Below are 25818 nucleotides of genomic sequence, written 5' to 3' on the forward strand. Positions count from 1 at the left end.
GTTACCCTGTGTCACTGAAACTCCCGCCAGCCACAATCACCCATCCTGGAACAAGTTGTGCTTCACGCTTCCTCCATTTAAGCCTGTTCTGAACTTCCTGCCGTTATCGCTCTGACCATCTTTGTAGGAGAGCTCTTCCTTATTCAGGATTACGTCCTTGGAAGATTCCAAGAATTGGAAAACCCAAGGCAAAGGCTGGGACTGCCCTCTGGGCTCTCATACCCAAGGCCTGGCTGCTCACTGAGGCCGTGCCGGCAACCGCGGCGCCGGGGAGCCTGGGAGCATCTGGTTTACAATCACTGCAAACACAGCAGCCACACCAGACCCTGTTTGAACTCACATTCCCCTGAAGACCAGTCAGATGAAGGCCTTTCAGGTGTTACTACATAAATGGCAGTGAGCCTTTTCTCTTTGGGAACTATCTGTCCACGCAGGTTCTTGGCACATGGGCCACATCTCACCTTCCTGATCTGCTCGAGTTTGTCGTCGTCCTCGAGGAAGAAGGTCAGGTACATGAAGGACACGTCCACGTCGCAGTTGCCCCCAAACTGCCTGTGTTCCTCGATGGTGTCTCTCCCGCCAGAAAACGCGTGCTTGTTGACCTGCGCCAGCAAGGGGACACACAAATGTTAGCCGGGCCTGGCTGCCCTGCGGGTGGACATCGGCTGGGACTCAAGCCAGTGACGGCTTGTGTGGCGTCAGATCCTGACCAAAGGGACCAGAGGCTCAAGGACGGCGGGAGGAGCCCCTCACACTGTTCCTTCCCGCCAGGCCTGGGTCCAAGCCACAGTGGGGCTCACGGCAGGGAGACGAGAGCATATTAGCTTGGAACCCTTCACCTCCCCAGAGACAAGAACGGAGTCAGGAAAGCTGAAATCGGGAAATGTCCTCGAGTTTTCAGGTGGCGAGCTTTAGAAGGAAGACGAACACAAGCCGTCTCAGAGTAACAGGTGATGAGGGTAGGAGCGGACTCCACCAGGGGCAGGCGGTGCTGTCACTGGGAGACAGGACAACCTGGCCCAGCCTCCTGGCTGCTGCCTTCTCCACCGTGAAAGGCAGAACGGGAAGCAGAGCACACGGCTCATGAGGGAAAGCCAGACCCACGAAAAGTGTGGACGTAGGAAAGGCCCTGCCTATCACATATGTTTCAGGAATGAAGAACGACAGACGCAAACCAAGAGAATGTGCTTCAGGAATCATTGAAGAGAGGCTTAGGGAAATCAGGGCCACGGGCGAGAGAAGAAAAGCCAAAAAGGAGAGACAAACTTCCTTCAGCGTTCTTTTGACAAGTATCTGAGAAGCCTACTGTGTACAAAGGTCACCTCATTTTGGACATGGGGAACAGGGTGGGTCGAGTTGGTAAATTCCAAGTGGAGATGTTAAGAAGTTTCCCCACGACGGCCACAGGACAGATTATAACTGGACACTCTGGGACCATCTCGAATTAGCAGGTGACCGTCAGCCACACGGGAGGCCAGAGAAACCCATCTCCTACTGGTGGGTGCAGCGAAGTGCTGCTGGGCGGGCGGGAGGAGTAAGGACAAGTCAAAGGTCACCGTCCTTCTCCTTAACAAAAAGGAAGCGAGCCGTATAGTAAAATTAGTGATGCATACTGCAAGGACTACGGAGAACACAAAACAAACGAGAAAACTGCCTAGTCTTGAGCTCTCCTGAGGTCTACGTGCCCTCGGGCAGGCGCTGAGTATCTGTCAGAGTCGTGTGGTGACCTCTGCCCCATTGGGCATCTTTCTGGGCGCAGAGTCCCAGGCCCGGCCAGGCCGGTGCTGGGCCTTAGGAAAGACCCTGCAGAACCAAGAAGAAAGTCTGGAGGGTAACCTGCCAGGGGCTCCAAGGGGTGGTTTCAAAGGCTACCCGAGGGCCCTGGGGCAGCGCCCAGCCCTTGTCTGAGAGGAGAATGAGGAAGTGCACGTCTGTGGCATTTTTCCCAGATGCATGGGCACAGCCACCAGGGTGAGCCCCTCGTCCAATGGTGGCACACAGCCGATGTGCCCCAAGTAGTGGCTGTTAAGATTATAGAAACAATTAATCCCCAAGGACCCAATGAACTTGGTATTGCTTTCTCCACGTTCTAGGTAAAGACTACGAGCCTCAGAGTGTCCAGAACCTGCTGTGTGTGACAGTGAGAGGTGAGCCAGGCTGACTATTCCTGGGACACCAGGTTTCCTAAAGTGGCTTAAGTTGTGCTGGGGTTGGGCCTGGCCGGGCCTCAGGGAAGCTGCGGCCTGATTTACAGGAAGGCAACAGGAAAATGGGCAATCTTGGTGGTGGGGCCCGGAATGCCATCGCAGGATCCAAAATGGTGGAAATGAGTGAGGCACCAAATATGATTCCCCGTAACAGGAAGCAGGAAACCATGCCAAGTGGGGCTGTTTGGGCTGAGGGATGGAGACTTGAGTCAACGATCCAGCTCCAAGAGCCAGTGAGCTTTGGCTGCTCCAATCCAATGGGACAGTTGAGTTGGCCTGCAGGAGCCCCGAAACCCAGGGTGGGGACGGGCCACTGGTCTGGAGCTGGGGACAGCTCTGGGAGCAGGGCATTAAAGGGGCCCTGTGAGCAGAAATCACACGTGGGTGACCAGCTGGCTAACTGTCTCGAGCATCTGTCCTATACGAGGAGATTCCTACTTCCAGGCTGCCTGTGGGAGGCTCTGGGAGCACCTGTGTGACAGCCCAGGGGAGGCCCGTTTTGGCCTACCCTCCAAAGGAGCTGTCCAATTATTCACTTTTTCAACTAAAATCCTAAATTTGGGCAGCACTCGACAGTTTCCAACACTTTTTGTACATGACCTCATGTAAGCCCTGCCTCAAGTCTGTGAAGGGGTACAACCACCCCCTTCACGAACGACACCTGGATAGCTAAGGTCAGTCACCACCTGCAGGGCCAGATAGTGGGGCTCCTAAGTAGGCCACGGGGGACCCATGCAGGTGTGGACCTGGGTTACCGTCCCCGCCTCACTGTGTCCCAGCTGTGAACAGGGCAGCTGCCTGACCCCTCTGAGCCTCGATTTCCTCCTGTGAACAGTCATGGCCCCCCAGGCGGCTGTCAGCACTCGATGAGGTGGCACAGGGCGGGTGAGCACCAGCCGCGCTGCGGGCCCCACACGGCTGCTGCTGGGGTTCCTGGGAGGGGGCTGGAGCAGGTGCCCTCTCTCTTGGCTGGCATGGAAAGTGAGTCTGGAGCTGAAGAGGGCACGGAGATTGAGAACAAAGGCCTGGCCTGACCCTGTCCAGCCCCAGGCTGCTCGTGACCCCAGTGGCATCTGCAGCCTGTGCGGTTACTGCCCTCATACTCACTGCTCACCCACCGTGTGGGACTTTGCTGGTCCTTAAGCGAATGAAAAATGACCCAAAGCCAAAAATGACTTCTTTCAAACAACTTCTCAAAAACAAAACAAAATGACTACTCTGCTAGAGGGAACAGGAGTTTCCCTCCCCTCTCTGCATTGACACTCTGGAAGTTTCTGCCAGAGCGAAAGGGAAAGAAAAAGCCTGTTTGCACCAGCTTCCCCCGAGGCTGGGAGGGTCAGCAGTGCACATTTTCTGGAAGTATCTTTCCATATTAACGGTTTCCCCATTGTCAAACAGAACCTGCCTGGGACTTTCCAGAGGGTCAGGGGACTGGCAATGACTCAGACACTTGCACTACATGCTTCAAATACAGTTTCTGTCACTCCTGCTGGAATCTTTCAACACACACACACACACACACACACACACACACACACACTTGGCTCCAAGTAAAATGTCAACAGGCTTGTGGGGCAGTGAGTACATATGCTGGCAGTTCAGTACCGAGTAACAAGTGCGGCCCTGAAAAATAAGGAAGCCCAAACTAATTCTTATCTCACGTTTCTCTGGTGACTCCACAACTATTTACCGAGTGCCCGCTGCATGTTGGGCCAGGTGCAGCACTTTGGGGCTGGACAGGACTGTCCGGTCTAAGGACATTTATCAATTCTGTGTCTCACTGAGAACTCTGGGAGAAAAGCAACCCCTGAGCCTCACACTGGCTGCTCACGGGCCAGGAGCTCTCTGCTGGGTTCCAGTGGTGGCGACTTGGTCAAGTTGGTCACGCCCTCTGGGCCTCGTCCTTCTCATCTTTAAAAGGAACACACCACTCTTTCCCAGTGAGAATTAAAATGAGAAAACACAAACAGAGCACCTGGCCCATCTCCTGGAATATCACCGATGCTGTGTACATGTGTGCACCTGTGTGCATGTGGGTGCACCTGTGTACATGTGTGCGCCTGTGCACCTGTGTGCATGTGTGTGCACCTGTGTACATGTGTGCACCTGTGTGATGTGGGTGCACCTGTGTCCATGTTTGCACCTGTGTCCATGTTTGCACCTGTGTGCATATGCGTGTACCTGTGTACATGTGTGCATCTGTGTGCATGTGGGTGCATCTGTGTACATGTGTGCACATGTGTATATGTGTGCACATGTGTACATGTGTGCACCTGTGTACATGTGTGCACATGCGCATGCGGTTCTCCTTACACAGGCTGACCCTCTGCCCCGGAAAGTACTCACCTTGTTCTTGATCTGCTTGGCCGTGTCGATGAGGAAGATGGAGGAGTTGGGGTCGCTGGCACTCATTTTGGTCTGGGCCCCCTGCAGGGCAGGGAAGAAGGTCGAGTGCAGCAAGGCTGGCTTAGGATAGCCGATCCTGGGGGCAACGTCTCTCGTCATCCTGAAGTAAGGATCCTATGGGGACAGGGTGTTTTGAGGACGGCTGGAAGAAATGCGCCAGCCTTTAGCCCAAGGACGACACCTGACGGACCTTCACAGCAAACCCCCAACTTCCAAGCAGTTCACAGGACCGACTCCCCACCCCGCCCCCTTGAAAGCTGCCTTTCCCACTGGAGAGTGCACGGATCCCCCGCGACACCCCGCTGCCTCCGGACCTGGTCGATGGCACAGGGAATGAGGCACTGGACATCTGTCCTGTCTCCGAAGATCTGAGGGAATGAGTTGCTGAAGGAGGGAGCAGCCTGGATGGCGGGAAAGCTGATCTTCCCTGCGAGCGAGGACAGAGTATCTTTCTTTACACACGAGGCCAATTCCTGTCTGGTTAATTAACCCAGTGAAAGAGATGAACAAAATAGGCTCTCTCCCCATCAGAAAAGTAATAATCATTAGAGAAAATCTGAAAACTACAGAAAAGTAGAAGAAAACAATCTAGTCCAAATTTGTGTCTTCATCTGTTTTCTCTATTTCTACACATTTCTATGTTGTGATTAAACTCCGTTATTTCCCCTGGCCGTTTTCACTTTGTAGCATTGACCCATGTTGTTAAATATGTTTTATCGTGTAAACAAATGTATCACGTGGCATTCAACCACTGTCTACCCACGGAGCATTTAGGTCGTTCCTCACCTTTTAATTGTTAGAAGCTATGGTATCTTGGTACGTGAAGCTGTTGGCCATATTGTGGGTGTTGTTGCTAACAATACTACTGCTGTCTGCTTAGACCTGCAGAGGGGGACTTTGAGGTCAAAGGGTATGGATCCTGGTGTCGCCCTGACAGGTGGTGCCGGGCCGGTGCACCCAGCCGCGGTACTCGGTGCGCAGACGCACACCGCGAGCAGCGCAGGAACCCCGGAGTCGTCCGCACCCTTTCCCACTTTTCTCGAAGCCTTAAAATAGACGACCGAGGCGGGGCAGACAGGTACCGTGAAGGACAGCTCCACACCGCCCAGGGAACTGGCTCCTTGGGCTTCCAGAAAAACCCACCTCTGGCTTACTATTTAAAGAGACCAATTGCAGATGCTGCCATCTGGGCGACCGCTCGGCTGGGCTGGGGGCAGGGGGCCTTACCGATGCTGTCACTGTCCGTGAAGCCGAAAATGCCCTTGACTTGGTTGAAGGTAACGTGCTTTTGAATCTTCACCACGTTCCTGTAGAAGCCTGGGCTGGACCTGCAAAGACGATCAGAATCAAACCCTAGGCCCAGAGGGTGGCCTTCCGCTGAAACACACGGGGCGATAGTGGGGACGGAAGTGCCCAAGGCCACTAGAGGCACAGCGGACACCCTTTTACCTGTGAGTGCACCCGCAAGGCTGAGGCTAGTGTGAAATCAACGCAAGGCAATAAACCACAAGCAGTGAGGTCAGAACATGACCAGACTCCCACTGGGGGGCTGACAGGAAATGTTTCAGTTCTGCCGCCTCAGTGGTGGAAGGTGCTCTGGAACTTTAAGCCTGGGAGCCACCCGGAGCACTTCTGTGCTCACAGAACAGACAGACTGTCCTGTGTTGTGCAAGACACCTGCAACTGTTACCAGATGGAGTGCGGGACAGGAAGCCACGGCCCAGCCAGGCAGCCGGGCCTCCCTGCCTCTGGCCACCACTGCCCCCTCCACAGGGGGGCAGCCGTGCTGCTTGGGCAGAGGGAGCCCGCCCCGGCAATAGGGCTGGGCCACAGTGGTTCAGCAACAAGGCTCTGTCTCCTGTTTGGGGAAGGGTGTGGATACAAGGCCTGGATCTGTGGCAGCCATTCTGCTACCAGAAGGAACCAGGCTAAGGATGAAGCAAGCACAGAGAGGGGCAGCCCAGCTCTGGGGTGTTTGAGCAGCATTTCTGAAGAAGACCGCCTTCACCCTTCCTGGAAGACAGGGCCCTCCATTGTCGCAGAGCTCAGGCTGTGCAGGGTGACGCAGCGGCCACACATGAGGCTTTGCCACTGGTGACAAGTAACAGACCTGGCTGCATCCCACGAATGATGGCTAAGGACCAGTTTGCCCCAGATGTTAGAGAACATCTGCCTTTCACACTCCCAGGATTTAAAGAACATACCCCAGATTAGCTCACAGACGGCCAGTGATGGGTGTAACGTTGGGGACATTTTAGATGGTAACATTTCTGACCAGGCCAGGCACTGCTCGAAGCGCTTTACGTGCAGCACCTCAGGGAGTCATCACAAAGCTCTGCACACAGGTCCTCTTTCCCTCCCGACCACTGAGGCCCCTTCCTTTGTCCTCACAGCACCTATCACCTGCTCTGTTATCTGTTAACTGCCCGACTGTCCCCGTCAGAGGGTGACCTGATAGAGTGGTTGGATAACTGTCCTGTTGGCTCCTGTAACCCAGCAACAGTCTGCCAAGCAGCAGGTGCTGAATAAATGAGCTGGTAGCAGACAGGGAGTGGGTGACGCATTGCCCGAGTCACACAGTAAGTGGTGGGCAGGATGTGCGCGCAGGCAGGGCACACTGGGCCCTCCGCCAGACCACCCCTCACTAGTGCCAAGCCACCACTTCTCAGGAAAACGGAGGCTCAGAGATGTGGGGACTTGCCCAAAAGAACCAAACTGACGGGGAGCAGAGCTGGTTCTGAACACCAGCTGTCTTTCCAGCCCTCCTGACTCCCGGCAGGAAAGCCCCGTGGGCCCACACACGGGGCCAGAAAGATGGAGGGGATGGGAGGTGGGAGGCGAGAAGCCGCGGCCCCTCCAGACTTCTCTGAGGCGCCCTGGCTACTTTGCCCCCGTCCGAAGAGGGTGGGCTTGGCTTTGTTGCATTTCCAGCTCCTGACCAGGAAGGAGATTTGTTAAATAAAAAATCCAGATTTGAGTTAAATTTTAATCAATCAATCAATCAATTAATCAATCAATCAATCAATCTAATAAAAGGCAAAGTGCTCACCTAGAAGAAACTGTTAAAGGCAATATGACATTTGCAAACAGGATTTAACTGTTGAAAGTCTTTCCTAGCTTTAGGTTCAATATAACATGCCTTCCTAAGAAGAGATAAGACTCTTTGGTTTACGTATCACCTGAGTTTTCAACCTCACTCTATGTTTGCAAAGAAGAAGGAAGTTCTTAGCGAGAGGGAGTGGAGGCTGCAAAGTGCAGTTACCATGGAGAAAGCTTGGGGACCATGGCCACAGCCCGAGTTCTCTGAGTACTGAAAGCAGGCTGGGCCGCGTGGCGGTCCTTGCATGTGGGCTGCCCATGGCGTGCCCACCAGTCAGTCATCACCAGGGACCTAATTTACCAGAGGCGCCTGCTTCTGCACCACCAACACCATGTGCAGTGAGGCAGCGACTTCGTTTTGCCCACTGCTGTGTTCTCAGGGTCTGGGAGGGTCCCTGCCACAGAGCGCACACTGTGACTACTTGTTTTAGTGACCTACAGGGGACAGGAGAGACGGCCACCCCTCACCCTGAACCAGATGTGGCCAAGGTGGAGCCTGGGTGCTGGGCACCCCAGGGGGCCTGTCTGCATTTGGCTGCGGGAGGAATAGCTCCCAGGAAAAGGCCACCCGTGATCACGTGTTTGGAAGCAAGCGTAGGAATCTGTGAGCTGGGTGGGGTGGGGTCATGGGAGCGAGGAGAGCGTGGGCAGAGAAGAGCAAGGGCAGAGCTGAGGAAGTGGAACCACGATCTGTGCCATCCAGGTGGAGGTGGCAGTGATGCTAGAGGAGCGGGCCAGATCACAAAGAGCTGGTGTGCCCAGTGGCAAGTGAGAACTTTCTCCTGATGCCAATGGGCACTGGACAAGGTGTGAGTGGGGGGACAAGGCGTGAGTGGGGGACGAGACCAGATGTGTGCTTCCAGGGAGTGCCAGCTGGCAGGGGGCCGGGGCCAGGAGGGGCTGCACCGGGCAGGGAGAGGCTGCACGAAAGGACACCAGTGACTGGGCAACGCCTGCGCCTCCTGGGCGTAAAAAGAGCAGCAGAACCCACGGTGTGTCTATGGGTTTGGGCAGTTACACCAGGTCCTTTTAAGGAATGAGAGGCGAGAAATAAAATAAAGTGCCATGAAAATTATAATAATGGACATCCAAGGTCTCAGCTAATCCTACTCATGGACAGACTTGCTCACTCCTGGCCGCTAAACAGAGGTGCCTGGACTCGAACCCGAGTCAGTCTGCCTTCTTTATAAGGTCACGTTTCTTCAAGGACCCACAGTGCGTCTGCCCACAAGGAAAGCGATTTTTAAAAATCTAACATTTCTCTAACACATTCTTGGTATTCATTTGGGATGAAGTTCAAGGCCTCAGAGGTTGCAGTTGAAGGAGTTTCAGAATGACATGTTCGGGCCCATTAAGTGGCTGATCAAAAAACCAGACTGAGGGAATTGTGTAAGCAGTGTGTGTTTGCTCTGTGGGGAAAGAGAAAGGTACCCTAACTTGGCAAAACTGACTGTCCTTGGAGAGGAAACACGGTGCAGAAGCACTTCTCTGTCACACTTGAGGATGGAAATCAGAACTGGTAAGTAAAACCAGTAAACCAGATCGGAACATTGAATAGAGGAAGAGAGACAGTGAGCAGACCGTACGAACGTTTCGGATGTTTCCTTCTGCTGTGGTCATGAGGACGCAGGGTCTGCACCTACTCAGTCAGAAGCAGCCAAGCGTTTTCTCCTTACCCCATGTAGTCAAGGTCAGAGAAGATGAAGGTCTTGTTGATGTCAAAGCCGCAGGCGATGATGTCCTTGGCGTTCTCCACGGCATAGCCGTGGGCCTGCTCCAGGGTCAGGTCCTTCCACAGGTACTTCTCGTCATCTGTCATCTGGATGACCAAGGGCACGTTGAACACATCCTGCAGCCACCTACGAGACACGGGGAAGAAGGCTGACATCTCATTCCCCTGCAGAAAAATGCCACTTTGCATCTGAAAACACAGTTCCCACTAACCATGTGTGTCACACACTTCCTGGTCTACACAAATCACACGATCTTACGCTGCCGTGAATCTGATGACTGACAACGATAAGGGCTGCGACCATGTGTTACCTTAGAGCGCCCTGCATGGCAGGTCTAGGCTGGCTGTTTTATGTGCTTTACTTGTAGCCTTACAACGATGTTACGAGCAGGTGTTATTATTCCCATCTTGCAGATGTGGAAGCTGAGGTTCGGAGAACTGGCCTACGGTCACGTGGACAGGGAAGCGAAATAGGGCTGGCTGATCTCCTCATCACCCACGCTGCTCTAGTGACACCAGGAACAAACGAAGTGAACGCAGGCCACCAAGGTGCCAATTCCCGAATACTTTGCTTGTTCAGCAAACGTGAGCTGGTGTTGTCTCGTCAGTTCTAGACACGGTTTGTAACTAATACTCCCCACTCACTAATAAAAATGAGAGAAGTCACACGATGCAACACTTACTTTGTGAAGATAAATGGGATGAGGTGACCCACGTGCATGGCTTCGGAAGAGGGGCCCCTGCCCGTGTACAGATAAAACGGCTTCTTGTTTTCATAGGCTTCCAGAACTTGATTCATGTCTCTGAAGGGAAAACAGAAACAGTGGAGTTTTTCTGAGAAAAGCATCACGGTGCTAATGCTCATGTGGAAATGTTGAGACAATACGGATGATACTAGTTTGTCATTCTTGGTGCTTATGTTATAAAAATGACAGGAAATGTCTTCTTTGAAATGGTTCCTCCTGTGATTGTTTTGAAAGTGTAAGACATGAAGGTTTGGAAGAATGTGTTTAAAAGATGGACACGGTTGGGCAGCCACTGGAACTCTTAGAATTCTTCTAAATATCAACATCCATATACCATCTGCTTTACACACCGCCCTGGGGGTGACAGCAGGCCCCCACCACACAATCCTGGTGTAGCATCACCCAGCCCTGAGACTCTGGAGCGAATGAGAAAATCCGAGGGTTCCACATAGTCCTGACCGAGGGAGGGGAGCGAGAAATGTCCCTGGGAGTTGAGAGATACAGCCCCCAGCTGGAGAGTTGATTTTGGCTCCCTCAGCCGGGCTGGGACCACCTGTCTTCATCTCGGACTCACCCTGGAATCATCCACCCTCCCCCAGGCCTGGGGTCCACAGACAACGCAGGAAGGGTCTTCCTTCCTGGCTGAAGGAATGTCTGTTTGCAGCTGGACAGTACATGCTATACCTCACCCACTTCCCTATTTTACAGATGATACAATTAGATAGAGGGATGGTCTCAAATTTGAGAATGGCCAAAAGCTTCAGGTCCCACGCCTCCATCCACTGACACCTGCTACAGCATGGAGGAATCTAGAAAACATGAAGCTCAGTGAAAGACGCAGACACAAAAGGCAACGCGTTGCATGGCCTTGTGAATACATTAAAAACCACCGAACTGTACACGTGAAAAAGGTGAACCAAGTCTCAGTAAGGAGAAAGCTTTGACTAGACTCTGCCCAGAAAGAGGGCTGAGCGGGGCCTGGCGCTGCCTGTACACAGAAGTTGAAATCTTTGGGCAGACTGATGACTGGGACCTGTGTTGTTCTCCCAGGACCGTGAAGTGGGTCAGAACAGGACAATCCTACCTCGGACCATAAATTCCATGAACATAGCCTTGAAAACAGGCCAGCCCGCCCCCTGAGGTGAGCTGTGGGGCGGGAGAGGCAGAAACCCTGGTTCTGATGTTATCTGCACGGCGCCCAGGGCCTCAGGTGGGGAATTCTGTGCCATGCACACTCTGCTAGTTTCTCTTTCGGTATTATTCATGAGCAGCCCACTACAATAGGAGGAAGATGGTACAGAATTGCAGGAAGACGATGTTTATCGCGTGGGAAACGCCGGCTGAACTTGGACACAGTAATCCCTTTTGTCTTGATGGCAGTTTACAATACAGTCTGGCATGAATCTCATCTGCTATGAATGTAACCTTCACCTTGTGAGGAGGGCAGTTTACAGATGAATAGACTTAGGGTCAGAGGGTGAAGGGACAGGCACGACCCCACAGCCAGTTACTGACAGGGCAGCAGGTGGACCCGAGACTTCTCACAGCCGGCTTCCACTGTCCCCGCAGCACCTGGAGCCCGAGGGAACAGCTTCCTGATGGTTTTGTGACTTCAAGACAACGGGCGAGAAGCCCTGCGGTGAACACCCCTGACCTGTGTGAGAAGAAGATGCCTCTGCGGAGGAAGCGGTGGGGTCTCTGGCCTGTGGCTCTCTCTATCCGGTTAATCAGCTCTTTGTCAATTTTAGTGCTTCCGAACCGAACTGGAAAATAGAAGAGATGATTATCTTAGGCGGTGGGAGGCTTGGTGGTCAGGTCTAAGTGAAGCGAAGGGAAACACTTGTGCTCCACGTGCCATCTTAATGAACCCAAAGACCTCTGCGCCTTCTGCTCTGGGTCTTTCCCCCAACACAAAGTCTGTGTCTTTTGTATTAACGGTGACAGCTGAGATCACAGACAGCAAAACAGGAAACAAATTACAGAATAAAACAGTGTTTTGTCTGGGATCAGATTCTGACAGAAAACATATCCAGAATGCAGTCCAGCTAGCAACTTCTGACACACGTGCACGCACGTAGCTTATTGCTTAAGGTTTCATTGATATACACGGACAACTATACTTTTTAATATTCTTTAACTGTTGAACTGAATTAACGCCTGTTCTTAAGCGAATTGTCCCTCATTTGTAGTCTGTACTTACATCGTGGAAAACGGTTTTGACTGGGATAAGAACATTGTAGTGCTGTTTCCTCTTTGATAATTAGTGCTGATCTCAGAGGAGACTTTCCTGAGCAGGAAGCCCCTCAAGGATGGTGTGGCCACGCTAATGTGCCTCCTGTGAGGAGTCACCCTTCTTAAGCTGACGCCCAGCTCTTTTAGCTCCATAATCAGTATCACTGACAGAGAACCTTAAGTCGTCTACGACTGACTCGTAACCACTAAGTAAAAGACAATTTAAATGACTGCAAAGACGCCCATTTCAATAGACCTTTCCCAAGTTCTGAGTTGCTCAAAAAAGGAAAACGGTCCTGCTGAGCCGTCTACTGCACATCATTACTTTGCAATCAGTTTTATATTGTTACTTTATTTAAAAATCATCCTTTAGGAACGTAATGCACCACCAAAGGATTTCAGGACCTGTTTTTTTTTTCTTGACATTGAAGCTTGACTGGATTTATGATGAATTCAACAATGAAAACATTCATGGAATCACCTGAATGGAGTCACTTCTAAAAGTTTGGGTTTTCCCCGGACGTACCAATGAGCTTGTCATAATCGATGCCTTTTGCACTGCTCGTCTGTACCGTCCACGGGTCCACAAAATCCTCTTCAGCTTTTGTGGCTTCTGGCTTATCACCACCCACCGGTGCCGGGTTCCCTGGAGGGCAATCGGGCTTGTAATCATCCCCCACGGCAGCTTTGTAGCTCATTTTTAAAGATAACAGCCTCTTTAGTGCAGAATCAATTTCATCCTGAACATAGGAAACAGGGTGAAGGATGAAAATATTAATAACATTACCATGTCCTGAATGTCACAGCTGCTGCGCGGCAGGCGCTGTGCTAAATGCTTTCACACGCATTACTTTGTTCAGTCTCATGACAACCCTATCAGGCAGGCACCATTGTCACTGTCCTTTTCCAGTTGGAGAATCTTTGAGACACAGAGACGTGAAGGAGGTTGTACGTGGACACACAGCAAATCACAGGCCCGAATGTATTTTATCTGTTGTTCGTGCTATGGATTACCAACAAACAGCAGGGCAGAAACACAGCGACACAATATACACTGTTGTTTGTGACACAGGTAACACACCAAAGAGTTCTCAAAGACCTCTGATGCCAGAGACCATGCAGGACGAGCTCCCTTACTCGAGTATGCTGACTTCTGCATTGGAACTGGTTTTTTCATTCCACACAGGTTGCGATGAGTACCTACATAAACTTAAACAACCATGCCACCAACGATACTAACAGCAACTCCAATCGACATCATAAAAACAGATAAAGGCAAGGAAAAAATACGGGCTTTCAGGTCATAAATGGAGGAGGGATTCGAGGCAAAGTCTCACTACTGCATTTTGGAGTCTTAGCTAGCTCTCTGAAGTGTTTGCATACTTAATGTTTTAAAAATTAGCATAAGAAAAACAAATGTAAAAATGTCTCCTGGGGTACTCTGGGCATCTATTAAAGACCTCCTCTTCAGGGAGGCCACACTAGCCACCCCTGGAAGCCTGGCATTTAAAAGAGCAGCCCAAATTAGTCATGCTATGCCCCAAAGCTCTGTTTACTTCCCTCACTGGCCTGGCTGGATCAGATGCAAACAAAGAATGTCCACAGTCCAATTCGTTTGCCAAGGGAAATACAAACATTTCTATTTAGTGTTTTCACATAACATGCCATAAACTGGGTTTCCCAGTGGAGAAACACAGCAAGACCAACCTGCATTCAGAGCCGCTGCAGCAGGCACGGCACCTGGGCCAAGTTGTCTGTTCTGGCAGGGTGATTTTATAGACAGATTTGTTTCAAACTCCGAAACTATCTATTATTTGTCATTTAAATGAGTCAGAGCTCTGTAACCAACACCCCATGGATTCACCTCATACAAGATGGGATGTTTGCCCAGGGTAGGTAGGTAGGTATGTTCCACTCACGACTGAGGACGCGAGAGGAACAAATGCTCAGATGTCATGGAAATACTGGACCTACACTGCTGTGAACTCACCAAGAAGTTTGGGCGTTAGTGGCCCCAAAGGGGGAAGTGAGGGTGAAAGTGGGTTATAGAAACAGGAGCTCTGCTTGCATGTCTGTTTATGAAGCAGTTTTCAGCTCTACCCCAGGCTTCCTGCCCCACCCCCAGAGGTGTCGTGTCTAAACAGGAAGAGTTACAGTGTCCAGGTGGGCACTCTGCACGCAGGGGCAGCACTGAGAACAGGGAGCTTCAGTGCAGGACGACACAGCCACACACAGCGTTGCACTCAGCTCCGTGATGCTGGCGCCAGCCCTGCACCCTCTGGACAGCAGACTGGAGGAGCCCCCTCTGCGGCCCCAACGACCTCAAAGAAGAGATCTAAAGACCGGGACACTGCAGATTGCACCACAAATGGGAGCAGTCTGGTCGCTTGCAGGGAAGGGAAACCTGCAGTGCTAAGTTCCTCCCATGTGTGCGGAGCTTCCAGCCAGCTTTTCGAACTCCCTCTAAAACATGAGCAGGCAGCCAAGTGCCACCAAATACTTGAGGCTTGTTTTACTGTGAAAGGCAGAGGAAGAGAAGTTCACTTGGAAGCATTCGAGCTCATAAGGGGGTGGAGAACATCAGGAAGAGGATCAAGATCTCAGAGGAAAAAGGACGCCGTTCCCATAAAGTAAGCACAGGGCCTTACGAGGAAAGGAGCACTCGGCTCACGAGCTCTTGAAAATTAAAATGACAGCATAAGTGAAAAACCATAGGAGGGTTAGAAGTCGAGGAACTATATCTGCAAGGACAAGAAGAAAAATAAATAAGCAATATAAAGTCAGAAAACAAGATCAGAGGACCAGTCTCTGAATTTAAAAATCCGTAAAGAAACTGAGGAAGCGGAAGAGATAAAAGAAATAACATAATTTCTGACAATTAAAGGGCTTGCATTCCTAATTTGAAAGGTGCACTGAGGACCCATCCCAAGAACTTTCAAAACATTGGAATACAGAGAAGAACCTGGAATCTTCCAGACAGGAAAAAACAAAGGAATGGCATCTGGCTTCTCCATAGCAATCCTGGGAATAACGGCTTCAGAATGCTTAGGGAAAATTACTCCCACTTTAGAATTCCATACCCAGCCTCGTTGTCAAATATTAGGTAAAACAAGGATACTTTCAGACCATACAGAATCTCCCAAAATTATTTCCTTAGCAGTAATTTGTTTCAGGAACCACTGGAGGGTTTGCTTGGCCCAAAGAGTAAACAAGGGGGAGTGAGATACAGGAGCAGGAAAATGGATGCACAGAGAGCGGTGAGGCGAGTCCTGCTGGGCAGTGAGAGCAGCTCCTAAGACGGGCAGTGTGGGAGGCGAGTCAGCGTCCAGAGTGAAGAAGGTGGGAGGTCCCGGGAGAGACCGCTTCAAGATGAATTATAGCCTGGTTGATGTGAGTGAATCTCCACAGGAGATTCACCCAACTGGGGGAAGGCTTGGAGATCCAGTATCATTAGTACATAAAAAAGCCAAGCAAAAAGAAATGAAGACAAATAGCAACTGCAGAAAAAACAAAAGTTGGGCAGGAAAGGAAAAGCGCTCATACTCTACTCGACGGGTCAGCTGTCAGTGGCGTTACATGTTAGTGCCAGTGCTTATAGTGACTGAAGGGGATGGTGACAGGTATCAGGAGACTGCAGGGCTGGGGACGGCTTATGGAAGCACTAATTCCTCATCTTCCACAGTGAGAGCCTTGAACTTGAAAGTCAACAAGCAGCAATATAATGAGCGTGATTTTTAGAGATATGGGGGTACATATGAAAAGAATCAGCTAAAATAATTGAAAGTAGCTGCTTCTGGGAGCAGGAAATGGGGGTGGGGTAGATGACTGCTGTATTTCTGGGGCTTTCTTTAGACAACATGCATCAGTAACATTGAGAGAGGAGGGAACAAATGTAAGAGTATAGCAAAATATGTCACTTATTGAGGGAATAGTCTGCTCCGGGGTAGCAGTACCCGACAGACTTGGCTGGATGTATGTGCGGAGAACCCAGTAAAATCACACACCTGCAATGCCTGCCTGACTTTGAGGGCTCTCACGTACTCCTCTTGAGCAGCTATTCTGTTGAACAGCTCCAGCGGGGAAGAACATCCCTGCTCGCAATTGGACACGTCCGCCATCTTCCAGGACCTAGGTTTACAGCGAGGTGTGGGAAGAGTTGCTCAGTGGTCCAGACGAACTGTGGGGGAGAATAGAGAGAGAGGGAGAGGGAGAGAGAGAGACAGGGAGAGAGGGCGAGAGAGGGAGAGGGAGACAGGAGGAGAGAGGGAAAGAGGCAGAGGGAGAGAGGGAGCAAAGGAGAGAGGGGGAGAGAGGGAAAAAGGGAGAGAGAGGGAGAGAATTAGCAAACCATCGCAGCTGTTTTTCCTTTCCTGTATCTAGTTCTTCGTTCCCAAAAGGTGGAAGGTGAGTTATAATACAGAACGTGGCTAAAACAACATCAATAAAACTACAAGCAGAAATTTGGGGCCATGAAAAGGAGAAGCAGAGGAAGAACCCATGCCAAAGATGGGGACTGCAGGAATTGCTGATTTATAGACGGAAGGACCGCAGAGGAGGCCGCGTGCTGAGCAAGACCAGGGGCGCATCTGGCTCCTGCGTGCTGGTGCCTTACCCAGCGCCCAGGACACAGGAGAGCTCATGTTAGTGCTTTCATTACCTAAGTTCACCACAGCCAAACACATATGGCAAATTGCTATTTACTCTTTAACTGTATTGGGGACGAAGTCTCAGACCTTTGCTGCTATAGCCAACATGCCGCTGAACAAATGTCTTCCTTCACTAGCCAGCTGCTTTGTTCTCAGACATAGCGAGGTCCGGGCCAGAGGGCAGGGCCTTACCCAGCTGGGTTCCAAACGAGATAAGAACTATATATAGCCTGTGCTTTGGACATGCTTCCCTATTTAGCCACAAAGCTTTGGAGGTGCAGCTACCTTCACCTTCCATTTGTCATTATTTACTATTAATTTAAAAGGGGGAGTACAGGGCAGACCACCCGATACTGCTTTGGGGCGAAGTGTGGCCACAATCGTTCCCCTCTTGGGTCAGTCACTTCCCATTTCTGAGTGTCAGCTTCCTTATCTATGAAGTGACACCATCAGGAACCTATCTCAAGGGCTGTTCTGAAAAAAAATGAGAAAAACGACAACATAGTAACATTTCATAAACTGTATTATCTATTATTAAATAGTTGCTTAAAAAGTATATAAATTTCAAATAAACCCTTATTTATGTAAGCCAAAGAGACTGTAATAGTGAAACCAGAAGAGGACAGCAGCCAGTTTCTTTCCCATCCCTGCCGAGAATCCACTCAATTCCCAGAAAGGGAAGTTTAATTAACAAAGCTCAGTTTAGGGAAGCTGATAAGAAGAGAAAGAATGTGGAAGAACGTTCTGACTAGCCCTGCAGAGGAGAAACACTCATTTATTTGATAAATGTTGTATAAAATAACATTTAAAGTGATGAAAATTACTTCTAGTCACAAATGATCAAGTATCACGTCCAGATACTTTACACACGATCCCGAATTCTCCCAAGTTTCAAAGCTGGGTGTCATTTAGCATCATAGAGAGGTTCTGTGACTTTCAGTGAAACAAAGCCAATTTCCCACGGGCTAATTGGTGCAAACAAGAGTGAAGTTCCCACAGCATCTCACCAACGTTATCGGGAAGGTCCTGAAGTCGATGAGGAAGAACAAAATCAAGTACAGATTAAAACTACCCTTAAAAATTCCTAGGAAAAGTGCCAGGTAGAAAAACAGGGTGATCCCTGGATGGCCGATCGCCCCTTGAAAGGGAGCAGATAACGGTGGTTGATCAACCACACAAACTGGGCCTGTATTTAGGGTCTACGTTGTAGGAAAAAGCATGTACCTTTAAATATCAGAATCCCACTTAAGAAGAGGCACATGGGTACTAAATGTGACTGAGGGAACAGACGAGGTCTCTCTGGTCTTGTGATCACAGGCAGACACTTACTGTGTGGGAATCACCCACACTATAAATCTTCTGTGTGTGTGTGTGTGTGTGTGTGTGTGTGTGTGTGTGTGTATGTGTGTGTGATGCAACTTCTTGAGTGAGTACACCAAGAATGATCAGAGACAAAGAGAATAGAATTATCATTTCATGTATCCATCCATTTACCCTCGTTTCTCCCATCTAGGCAACATCCTCCTTTATTTGTTAACTAATTTTTAGAATTAAGTTTAACTTCAGAGGTGTTTAACCCAGAGTCCAGAACCTCTAGAATTATGTCACTAGTTTGCATGCACATTGGTATGTACATGGCTCTGAGAAGAGTATCCAGGTTTCGTTACATTTTCAAAGGGGTCTGAGATGCCGAAAGGCTAAGGATCACTGTCTGAAGTGTTAACCACATTAACTGCAAATAGGGCCTTGAAACTTTTTTAAGGAAAGTTGCTTTATCTACTTTTAAAAAAAATTTATTGGGGTGACAATTGTTAGTAAAATTACATAGATTTCAGGTGTACAATTCTGTCTTACATCATCTATAAATCCCACTGTGTGTTCACCACCCAGAGTCGGTTCCCCTTCCATCACCATATATTTGATCCCGTTTACCCTCTTCTACCACCTCCCTCTCTCTTACCCTCTGGTATCCACTATACTATTGTCTGTGTCTACGAGTTTTTCTCATTTGTTTGTCTTGTTCTTTTGTTGTTTTTAGTTTATATACCACATATCAGTAAAATCATATGGTTCTCTGCTTTTTCTGTCTGACTTATCTCGCTCAGCATTATACTCTCAAGATCCATCGATGTTGTCACAAATGTTCCTATATCATCTTTTCTTACCACCGAATAGTATTCCATTGTGTATATATACCACAACTTCTTTATCCATTCATCTATCGAAGGACATTTTGGTTGTTTCCATGTCTTGGCCACCGTAAACAAAGCTGCAATGAACATTGGAGCACACATGTCTTTATCTCTAAATGTTTTCAGATTTTTTGGGTAGATACCCAGAGAGGGATTGCTGGGTCATATGGTAATTCTATTCGTAATTTTTTGAGGAACCTCCACACTGCCTTCCATAACGGCTGCACCAGTCTGCATTCCCACCAACAGTGTATGAGGGTTCCTTTTTCTCCGCAGCCTCTCCAACACTGGTTACTATTTGTCTTGTTGATGATAGCCATTCTCACTGAGGTGAGGTGATATCTCATTGTGATTTTTATTTGCATTTCTCTGATGATTAGTAATGTTGAACATTTTTTCATGTATCTATTTGCCAATTGTATGTCCTCTTTGGAGAAATGTCTCTCCAGGTCCTCTGCCCATTTTTCAATTGGGTTGTTTGTTTTTTTGTTGTTGATTGCATGAGTTCCTTGCATATTTTGGATATTAGCCCCTTATCGGAGGCACTGTTTGCAAAAATCTTCTCCCATTCAGTTGGTTGCCTCTTTAGTTTGTCGATGGTTTCTTTTGCTGTGCAGAAGATTTTAAGTTTCATATAGTCCCATTCGTTTATTTTACCTTTTACTTCCATTGCCTTTGGAGTCAAATTCATAAAATGCTCTTTGAACCCAAGGTCCATAAGTTTAGTACTTATGTTTTCTTCTATGCAGTTTATTGTGTCAGGTCTTATGCTTAAGTCTTTGATCCATTTTGAATTAATTTTGGTACATGGTGACAAATAGCAGTCCAGTTTCATTCTTTTGCACGTGGCTATCCAATTCTCCCAGCACCATTTATTGAAGAGGCTGTCTTTCCTCCATTGTATGTTTTTAGCTTCTTTGTCAAAAATTGTCTGTCCATATTTATGTGGTTTTATTTCTGGGTTCTCAATTCTATTCCATTGGTCTACGTGTCTGTTTTTCTGCCAATACCATGCTGTTTTGATTATTGTAGCCCCGTAGTACAAGCTAAAGTCAGTAAGTGTGATACCTCCATTATTGTTCTTTTTTCTTAAGATTGCTTTGGCTATTCAGGGTCTTTCGTGGTTCCAAACAAATCTGATGATTTTTTTGTTCAATTTCTTTAAAAAATGCCATTGGGATTTTGATGGGGATTGCGTTAAATCTGTATATTGCTTTGGGTAATATGGCCATTTTAACTATGTTGATTCTTCCAATCCATGAGCATAGAATGTCTTTCCATTTCTTTGTGTCTTCTTCAATTTCTTTAAAAAATGTCTTAGTTTTCAGCATATAGGTCCTTCACATTCTTGGTTAAGTTTATTCCTCAGTATTTTATTCTTTTTGCTGCAATTGCAAAAGGAATTGTTTTTTGTATTTCTTTTTCTGAGACTTCATTGTTAGTATATAGGAAAGCAATGGACTTTTGTACATTGATTTTGTAGCCAGCAACTTTACTGTATTCATTGATTGTTTCTAATAGCTTTTTGGTGGAGTCTTTAGGGTTTTCTATATATAGTATCATGTCATCTGCAAAGAGTGATAATTTAACTTCTTCATTCCCAATTTGGATGTCTTTTATTTCTTCCTCTTGCCTGATTGCTCTGGCAAGGACTTCCAACACTATGTTGAAAAGCAGAGGTGATAGGGGACAGCCCTGTCATGTTCCTGAACGTAGAGCAAAGGGCTTCAGTTTTTCACCATTAATTATGAGATTAGCTGAGGGCTTGTCATATGTGGCCTTTATTATGTTAAGGTATTTTCCTACTGTACCTATTTTATTAAGTATTTTAATCATAAATGGATGTTGTATCTTGTCAAATGATTTTTTGCATCAATTGATATAATCATATGATTTTTGTCCTTTATTTTGTTTATGTGATGTATCACATTGATGGATTTGTGGATGTTGAACCATCCTTGTGCCCCGGGGATGAACCCCACTTGGTCGTGATGAATAATCTTTTTAATGCATTGTTGTATTTGATTTGCTAGAATTTTATTTAGGATTTTTGCATCTGTATTCATCAGAGATATTGGTCTGTAGTTTTCTTTTTTTGTGCTGTCCTTACCAGGTTTTGGTATCAGGGTAATGTTGGCCTCATAAAATGAGTTAGGGAGTACTGTCTCTTCTTCAATTTTTTGGAAGAGTTTGAGCAGGATTGGTATTAGATCCTCTTTGCCGGTTTGGTAGAATTCACTAGTGAAGCCATCTGGTCCCGGACTTTTGCTTTTGGGAAGGTTTTGGATGACTGATTCAATTTCGTTACTGGTGATCGGTCTGTTTAGATTTTCCAGTTCTTCATGGTTCAGCCTTGGAAAGCTATTATGTTTCTAAGAACTTGTCCATTTCTTCTAGGTTATTGAGTTTGGTGGCATATAGTCCTTCATAGTATTCTTGGATGATCCTTTGTATTTCTGTGGTGTCCGTGATAACTTCCCCTTTTTCATTTCTGATTTTGTTAACTAGTGTCTTCTGTCTTTTTATCTTAGTTAGTCTAGCCAAGGGTTTGTCAATTTTGTTAATCTTTTCAAAGAACCAGCTCTTTGTCACATTATTTTTTTCTATTGTCTTTTTGTTCTCTATTTCATTTAGTTCTGCTCTGATTTTTGTTATTTCCTTTCTTCTGCTGACCTTGGGTTTCACTTGTTCTTTTTCTAGTTCTCTAAGGTGTAACATGAGGTTATTTATTTGGGATTTTTCTTGTTTCTTGAGATAGGCTTGTAATGATATAAATTTCCCTCTTAAAACTGCTTTCGCTGCATCCCAAAAATTTTGGTAGGATGTATTTTCATTGTCATTTGTTTCTATGTATCTTTTGATCTCTCCTCTAATTTCTTCTTTGACCCAGTCGTTTTTTAAAAGTATGTTGTTTAATCTCCATGTATTTGTGTTTTTTCCTGCTTTCTTTTTGCAGTTGATATCCAATTTCAAAGCCCTGCGATCAGAGAATATGCTCGGTATGATTTCAATCTTCTTAAATTTGCTGAGGCTGATTTTATGTCCCAATATACGGTCTATCCTTGAGAATGTTCCATGTACACCAGAAAAGAATGTATAGTCTGATGTTTTAGGATGAAGTGCTCCATAAATGTGAATTATGTCCATTTTATCTAATGTGTAATTTAGGGCTGCTATTTTGTTATTTATTTTCTGTTTGGATGATCTATCCATAGCTGTCAATGATGTATTTAAGTCCCCTAGTATAATTGTGTTTTGGTCAATTTCTCCCTTTAGTTCTGTTAGTAGTTGCTTGGTATATTTCGGTGCTCCCTGATTGGGGGCATAAATATTGATGACTGTTACGTCTTCTTGTTGTATAGTCCCCTTTACCATTATGAACTGTCCATCTTTGTCTCTTGTTACCTTTTTTATCCTGAAGTCTGTTTCATCTGATATCATTATGGCTACACCTGATTTTCTCTGGGTATCATTTGCTTGGAGTGTCAATTTCCACTCTTTCACTTTGAATCTATGCTTGTCCTTGTAGCTGAGATGTGTCTCTTGGAGACAGCATATGGTTGGGTTTAGTTTTGTGATCCAATCTGCTACTCTGTGCCTTTTTATTGGTGAGTTCAGTCCATTTACATTTAGGGTGATTATTGATATGTGAGGATTTCCTGTCATTCTATCTTTATTTTTCTGGTAAGGCTGTGTCTCCATTGTTTCTTTGCCTTTTTGTTGTTGTCTATTATTTCTGTGTGGTGGTATTCTATGATGTTTCCCTCTGTTTCTTCTTTTATTACAGTACATATTTCAGTTCTGGATTTTTTTTTGAGTGGTTACCCTTAAGTTTATGTAAAAGAAAGTTTGATATTTAGAGTATTCCATTTTCTTCAGCACGCTTACTTTCTCCATTCCCATATTCCGGTTCAGGCCTTTACTCTCCCCCTTTTTATGTTTTGGTTGCCACAAATTGTCCCTGTTGATGGTCGTCGAATAGCCTCGTTTAGTATTTTTCGTAGGGCAGGTCGTGTATTAGAAAATTCCCTCAGCTTCTGTATTTCTGGAAAGGTCTTTATTCCTCCTTCATATCTAAAGGATATCTTTGCTGGATGTATTATTCTTGGCTCATAATTTCTCTCTTTCAATAGTTTGAATATTTGGTTCCACTTCCTCCTGGCTTGTAGAGTTTCTGCTGAAAAATCTGATGATGATCTAATGGGCTTTCCTTTGTAAGTTACCATCTTCTTTTCCCTGGCTGCCTTGAGGATTCTTAATTTGTCGCTGATTTTAGACAGCTTCAATACAATGTGCCTTGGAGAAGGCCTGTTGGGATTGAGGTAATGAGGTATTCTATTTGCTTCTTGGATTCGAGGGTCCAGTTCTGTCCACAAGTTTGGGAAGTTCTCATCGACAATTTGTTTGAATATATTCTCTGTTCCCTTCTCTCTTTCTTCTCCTTCTGGTATGCCCACTATTCTTATATTGCTCTTTCTGATGGAGTCAGAAAGTTCTTGTAGAGTTCTTTCATTTCTTTTAAGTCTCAAGTGTCTTTCTTCTTCCATCTGTGTAATTTCCAGGTTTCTATCTTCGATGTCACTGATTCTTTCCTCCATCTGGTCAACTCTACTACCTAAGCTGGTTATTTCATTCTTAATTTCTTCTATTGAGTTCTTAATCTCCAGAAATTCTATTTGGTTCTTTTTCAAAATTTCAATCTTTTTCGTAAAATGCTCATGCTGTTCTTTGATTGTGTTTCTGAGTTCATTTAACTGCCTATCTGTGTTTTCTTGCATCTCGTTGAGTTTTTTCTGAACTGCAATCTTGAATTCTCTGTCATTTAAGTCACATGTTTCCGTATCTTTAAGTTTCTTTTCTGGAGACTTTTCACTTTCTTTCTGAGCTGTCTTGTTGCCTTGGTTATTCATGGCAATTATGGATTTACTATTTCTCTTCCTAGACATCTACAGGAGTGGCTTCTGCAACAGGCTGATAGGAAGAGGTCTTTCTTTTGTTTTCCAGTACTTGTTGGTAGGATGTTTTATTTTTTCTCCGACAGCCTTTTTTCCCCTCTCTCACACAGTAGTGCTATGTTTTCTCTGCACTATTCCAGCTTCTCACACAATGGGGGGATTCCCTGGGAGATGGGCTTCTCCTCTGTTAATCGTTTGCCTAGGTCACAGGGCGCAGTGTCCCAGTGGGTATGCAGAGAGTTTTTGAAGTTCCAAAGCTCTTCCTGCACCAGATTCAGAGCCTGTATGTTTTAGTAGTTCTGTTTACTCCTGCAGGGATCCACCCAGATAGGTGGGGCCAGTGGAGGGGTGAGTTGTGAGAGGTGGCCCAGAGCAATGGCAGCGACCACCACCACAGCCGGTCCTGCTTCCACAGCTCCCTCCCCTTTGCTGGAACTGGTTGGGCTGCGAATCTGTGTCTGCGGTCCACAGTTCTCAGAACAGCAAATATTCTATTCTTTTGATCTGACACTGCTACTGTTCCGTTTCTAGCACCAGGCAGCTGGGGGCGGGGCGCGCTCTGGGAGGGTGGGGAGGGGGCGGCTAGTCTCAGTGCCTAAGGCTTCTATTCTCTGCTCGACAGTGAGGGCTTGTCGTGCGGGGCGTCTGGCGGGGTCTCTGCTCCCGCTCCCCACAAGAGAACGCAGGACATGGTGAGGCCCAAAAGGAACACCCGTGGAGCCATAGGTAGGGGAGTCATACTAGTATGTTCTCGCTGGTGGCACTATAGTCTCACTGGAGGCTGGATCCACACTGTCCGCAAATCGCCATCCTAACTGCAATCCGCGCTTGCCAGCCAAGCCACCATCTTCTTGCTAGGCCCCATTTTTTTGCTAGCGTAGCCACAGTAGTTATATTAGTGGCCAATGGCTCACTGGTTACAGCTGACGGCCAAGTAGCCACAGCTGATAGCCATCCAATCACAGTTGATGGCCATTTACTACCTGAGCCAGCACCTTTCTATGTGAGGCCGAGAGCCTGGAAACTGCTTTCTGGGGCTCTGTCCCCACACTCCACCCCTACAGGCTCTCGCCTCACAATCTACGCGACAAGCATCTTCCGCGAGGGGCCCTGTGCGAGGAGCCTGGAGGTGAATGCAATATCCTGGACACAGCCAGGCTCTCTGGGCACAGCCAGGGTTTCTCAGGGCACCACCAATACTTCTGGGCACAGCCAGACTTCCTGGGCTTCTTAGGGTACCACTAGTCTTCCTGGACACAACCAGGGTTTCTCAGGGCACCACCAGTGCTTCTGGGCACAGCCAGACTTCCTGGGCTTCTTAGGGTACCACTAGTTTCCCCGGGTACAGCCATGGTTTCTCGGGCCACCACCAGTACTCCTGGGCATGGCCAGACTTCCTGGGCTTCTTAGGGTACCACCAGTCTCCCCAGGCACAGCCAGAGTTTCTCAGGGCACCACCAGTGCTTCTGGGCACAGCCAGACTTCCTGGGCTTCTTAGGGTACCACTAGTTTTCCCGGATACAGCCAGGGTTTCTCAGGGCACCACCAGTACTTCTGGGCATGGACAGACTTCCTGGACTTCTTAGGGTACCACCAATCTTCC

The 25818-nt window shown here is 47.7% G+C and overlaps 1 protein-coding gene across 2 annotated transcripts in view; it reads right to left on the reverse strand.

The window, feature by feature from the left end:
- The window catches only part of WARS1 (tryptophanyl-tRNA synthetase 1), a 31709-nt gene that overhangs the window by 1663 nt on the left and 4228 nt on the right, over positions 1–25818 (reverse strand). For both annotated transcript variants that reach the window (XM_074326930.2, XM_074326932.2), the window contains 9 exons: positions 16427–16599; positions 12949–13162; positions 11845–11953; positions 10128–10247; positions 9389–9571; positions 5841–5941; positions 4928–5040; positions 4554–4727; positions 462–602 (listed from right to left, as the gene is read on the reverse strand). In XM_074326930.2, coding sequence (XP_074183031.2) covers positions 462–602; positions 4554–4727; positions 4928–5040; positions 5841–5941; positions 9389–9571; positions 10128–10247; positions 11845–11953; positions 12949–13162; positions 16427–16540 — 1269 coding nt within the window. In that variant the 5' untranslated portion in view covers positions 16541–16599. The remainder of the gene's footprint in view (positions 1–461; positions 603–4553; positions 4728–4927; positions 5041–5840; positions 5942–9388; positions 9572–10127; positions 10248–11844; positions 11954–12948; positions 13163–16426; positions 16600–25818) is intronic.

The sequence above is a fragment of the Rhinolophus sinicus genome, chromosome 3 (assembly GCF_057876585.1).
Source record: "Rhinolophus sinicus isolate RSI-liver-muscle chromosome 3, RSI-T2T, whole genome shotgun sequence".
Classification (NCBI taxonomy): domain Eukaryota; kingdom Metazoa; phylum Chordata; class Mammalia; order Chiroptera; family Rhinolophidae; genus Rhinolophus; species Rhinolophus sinicus.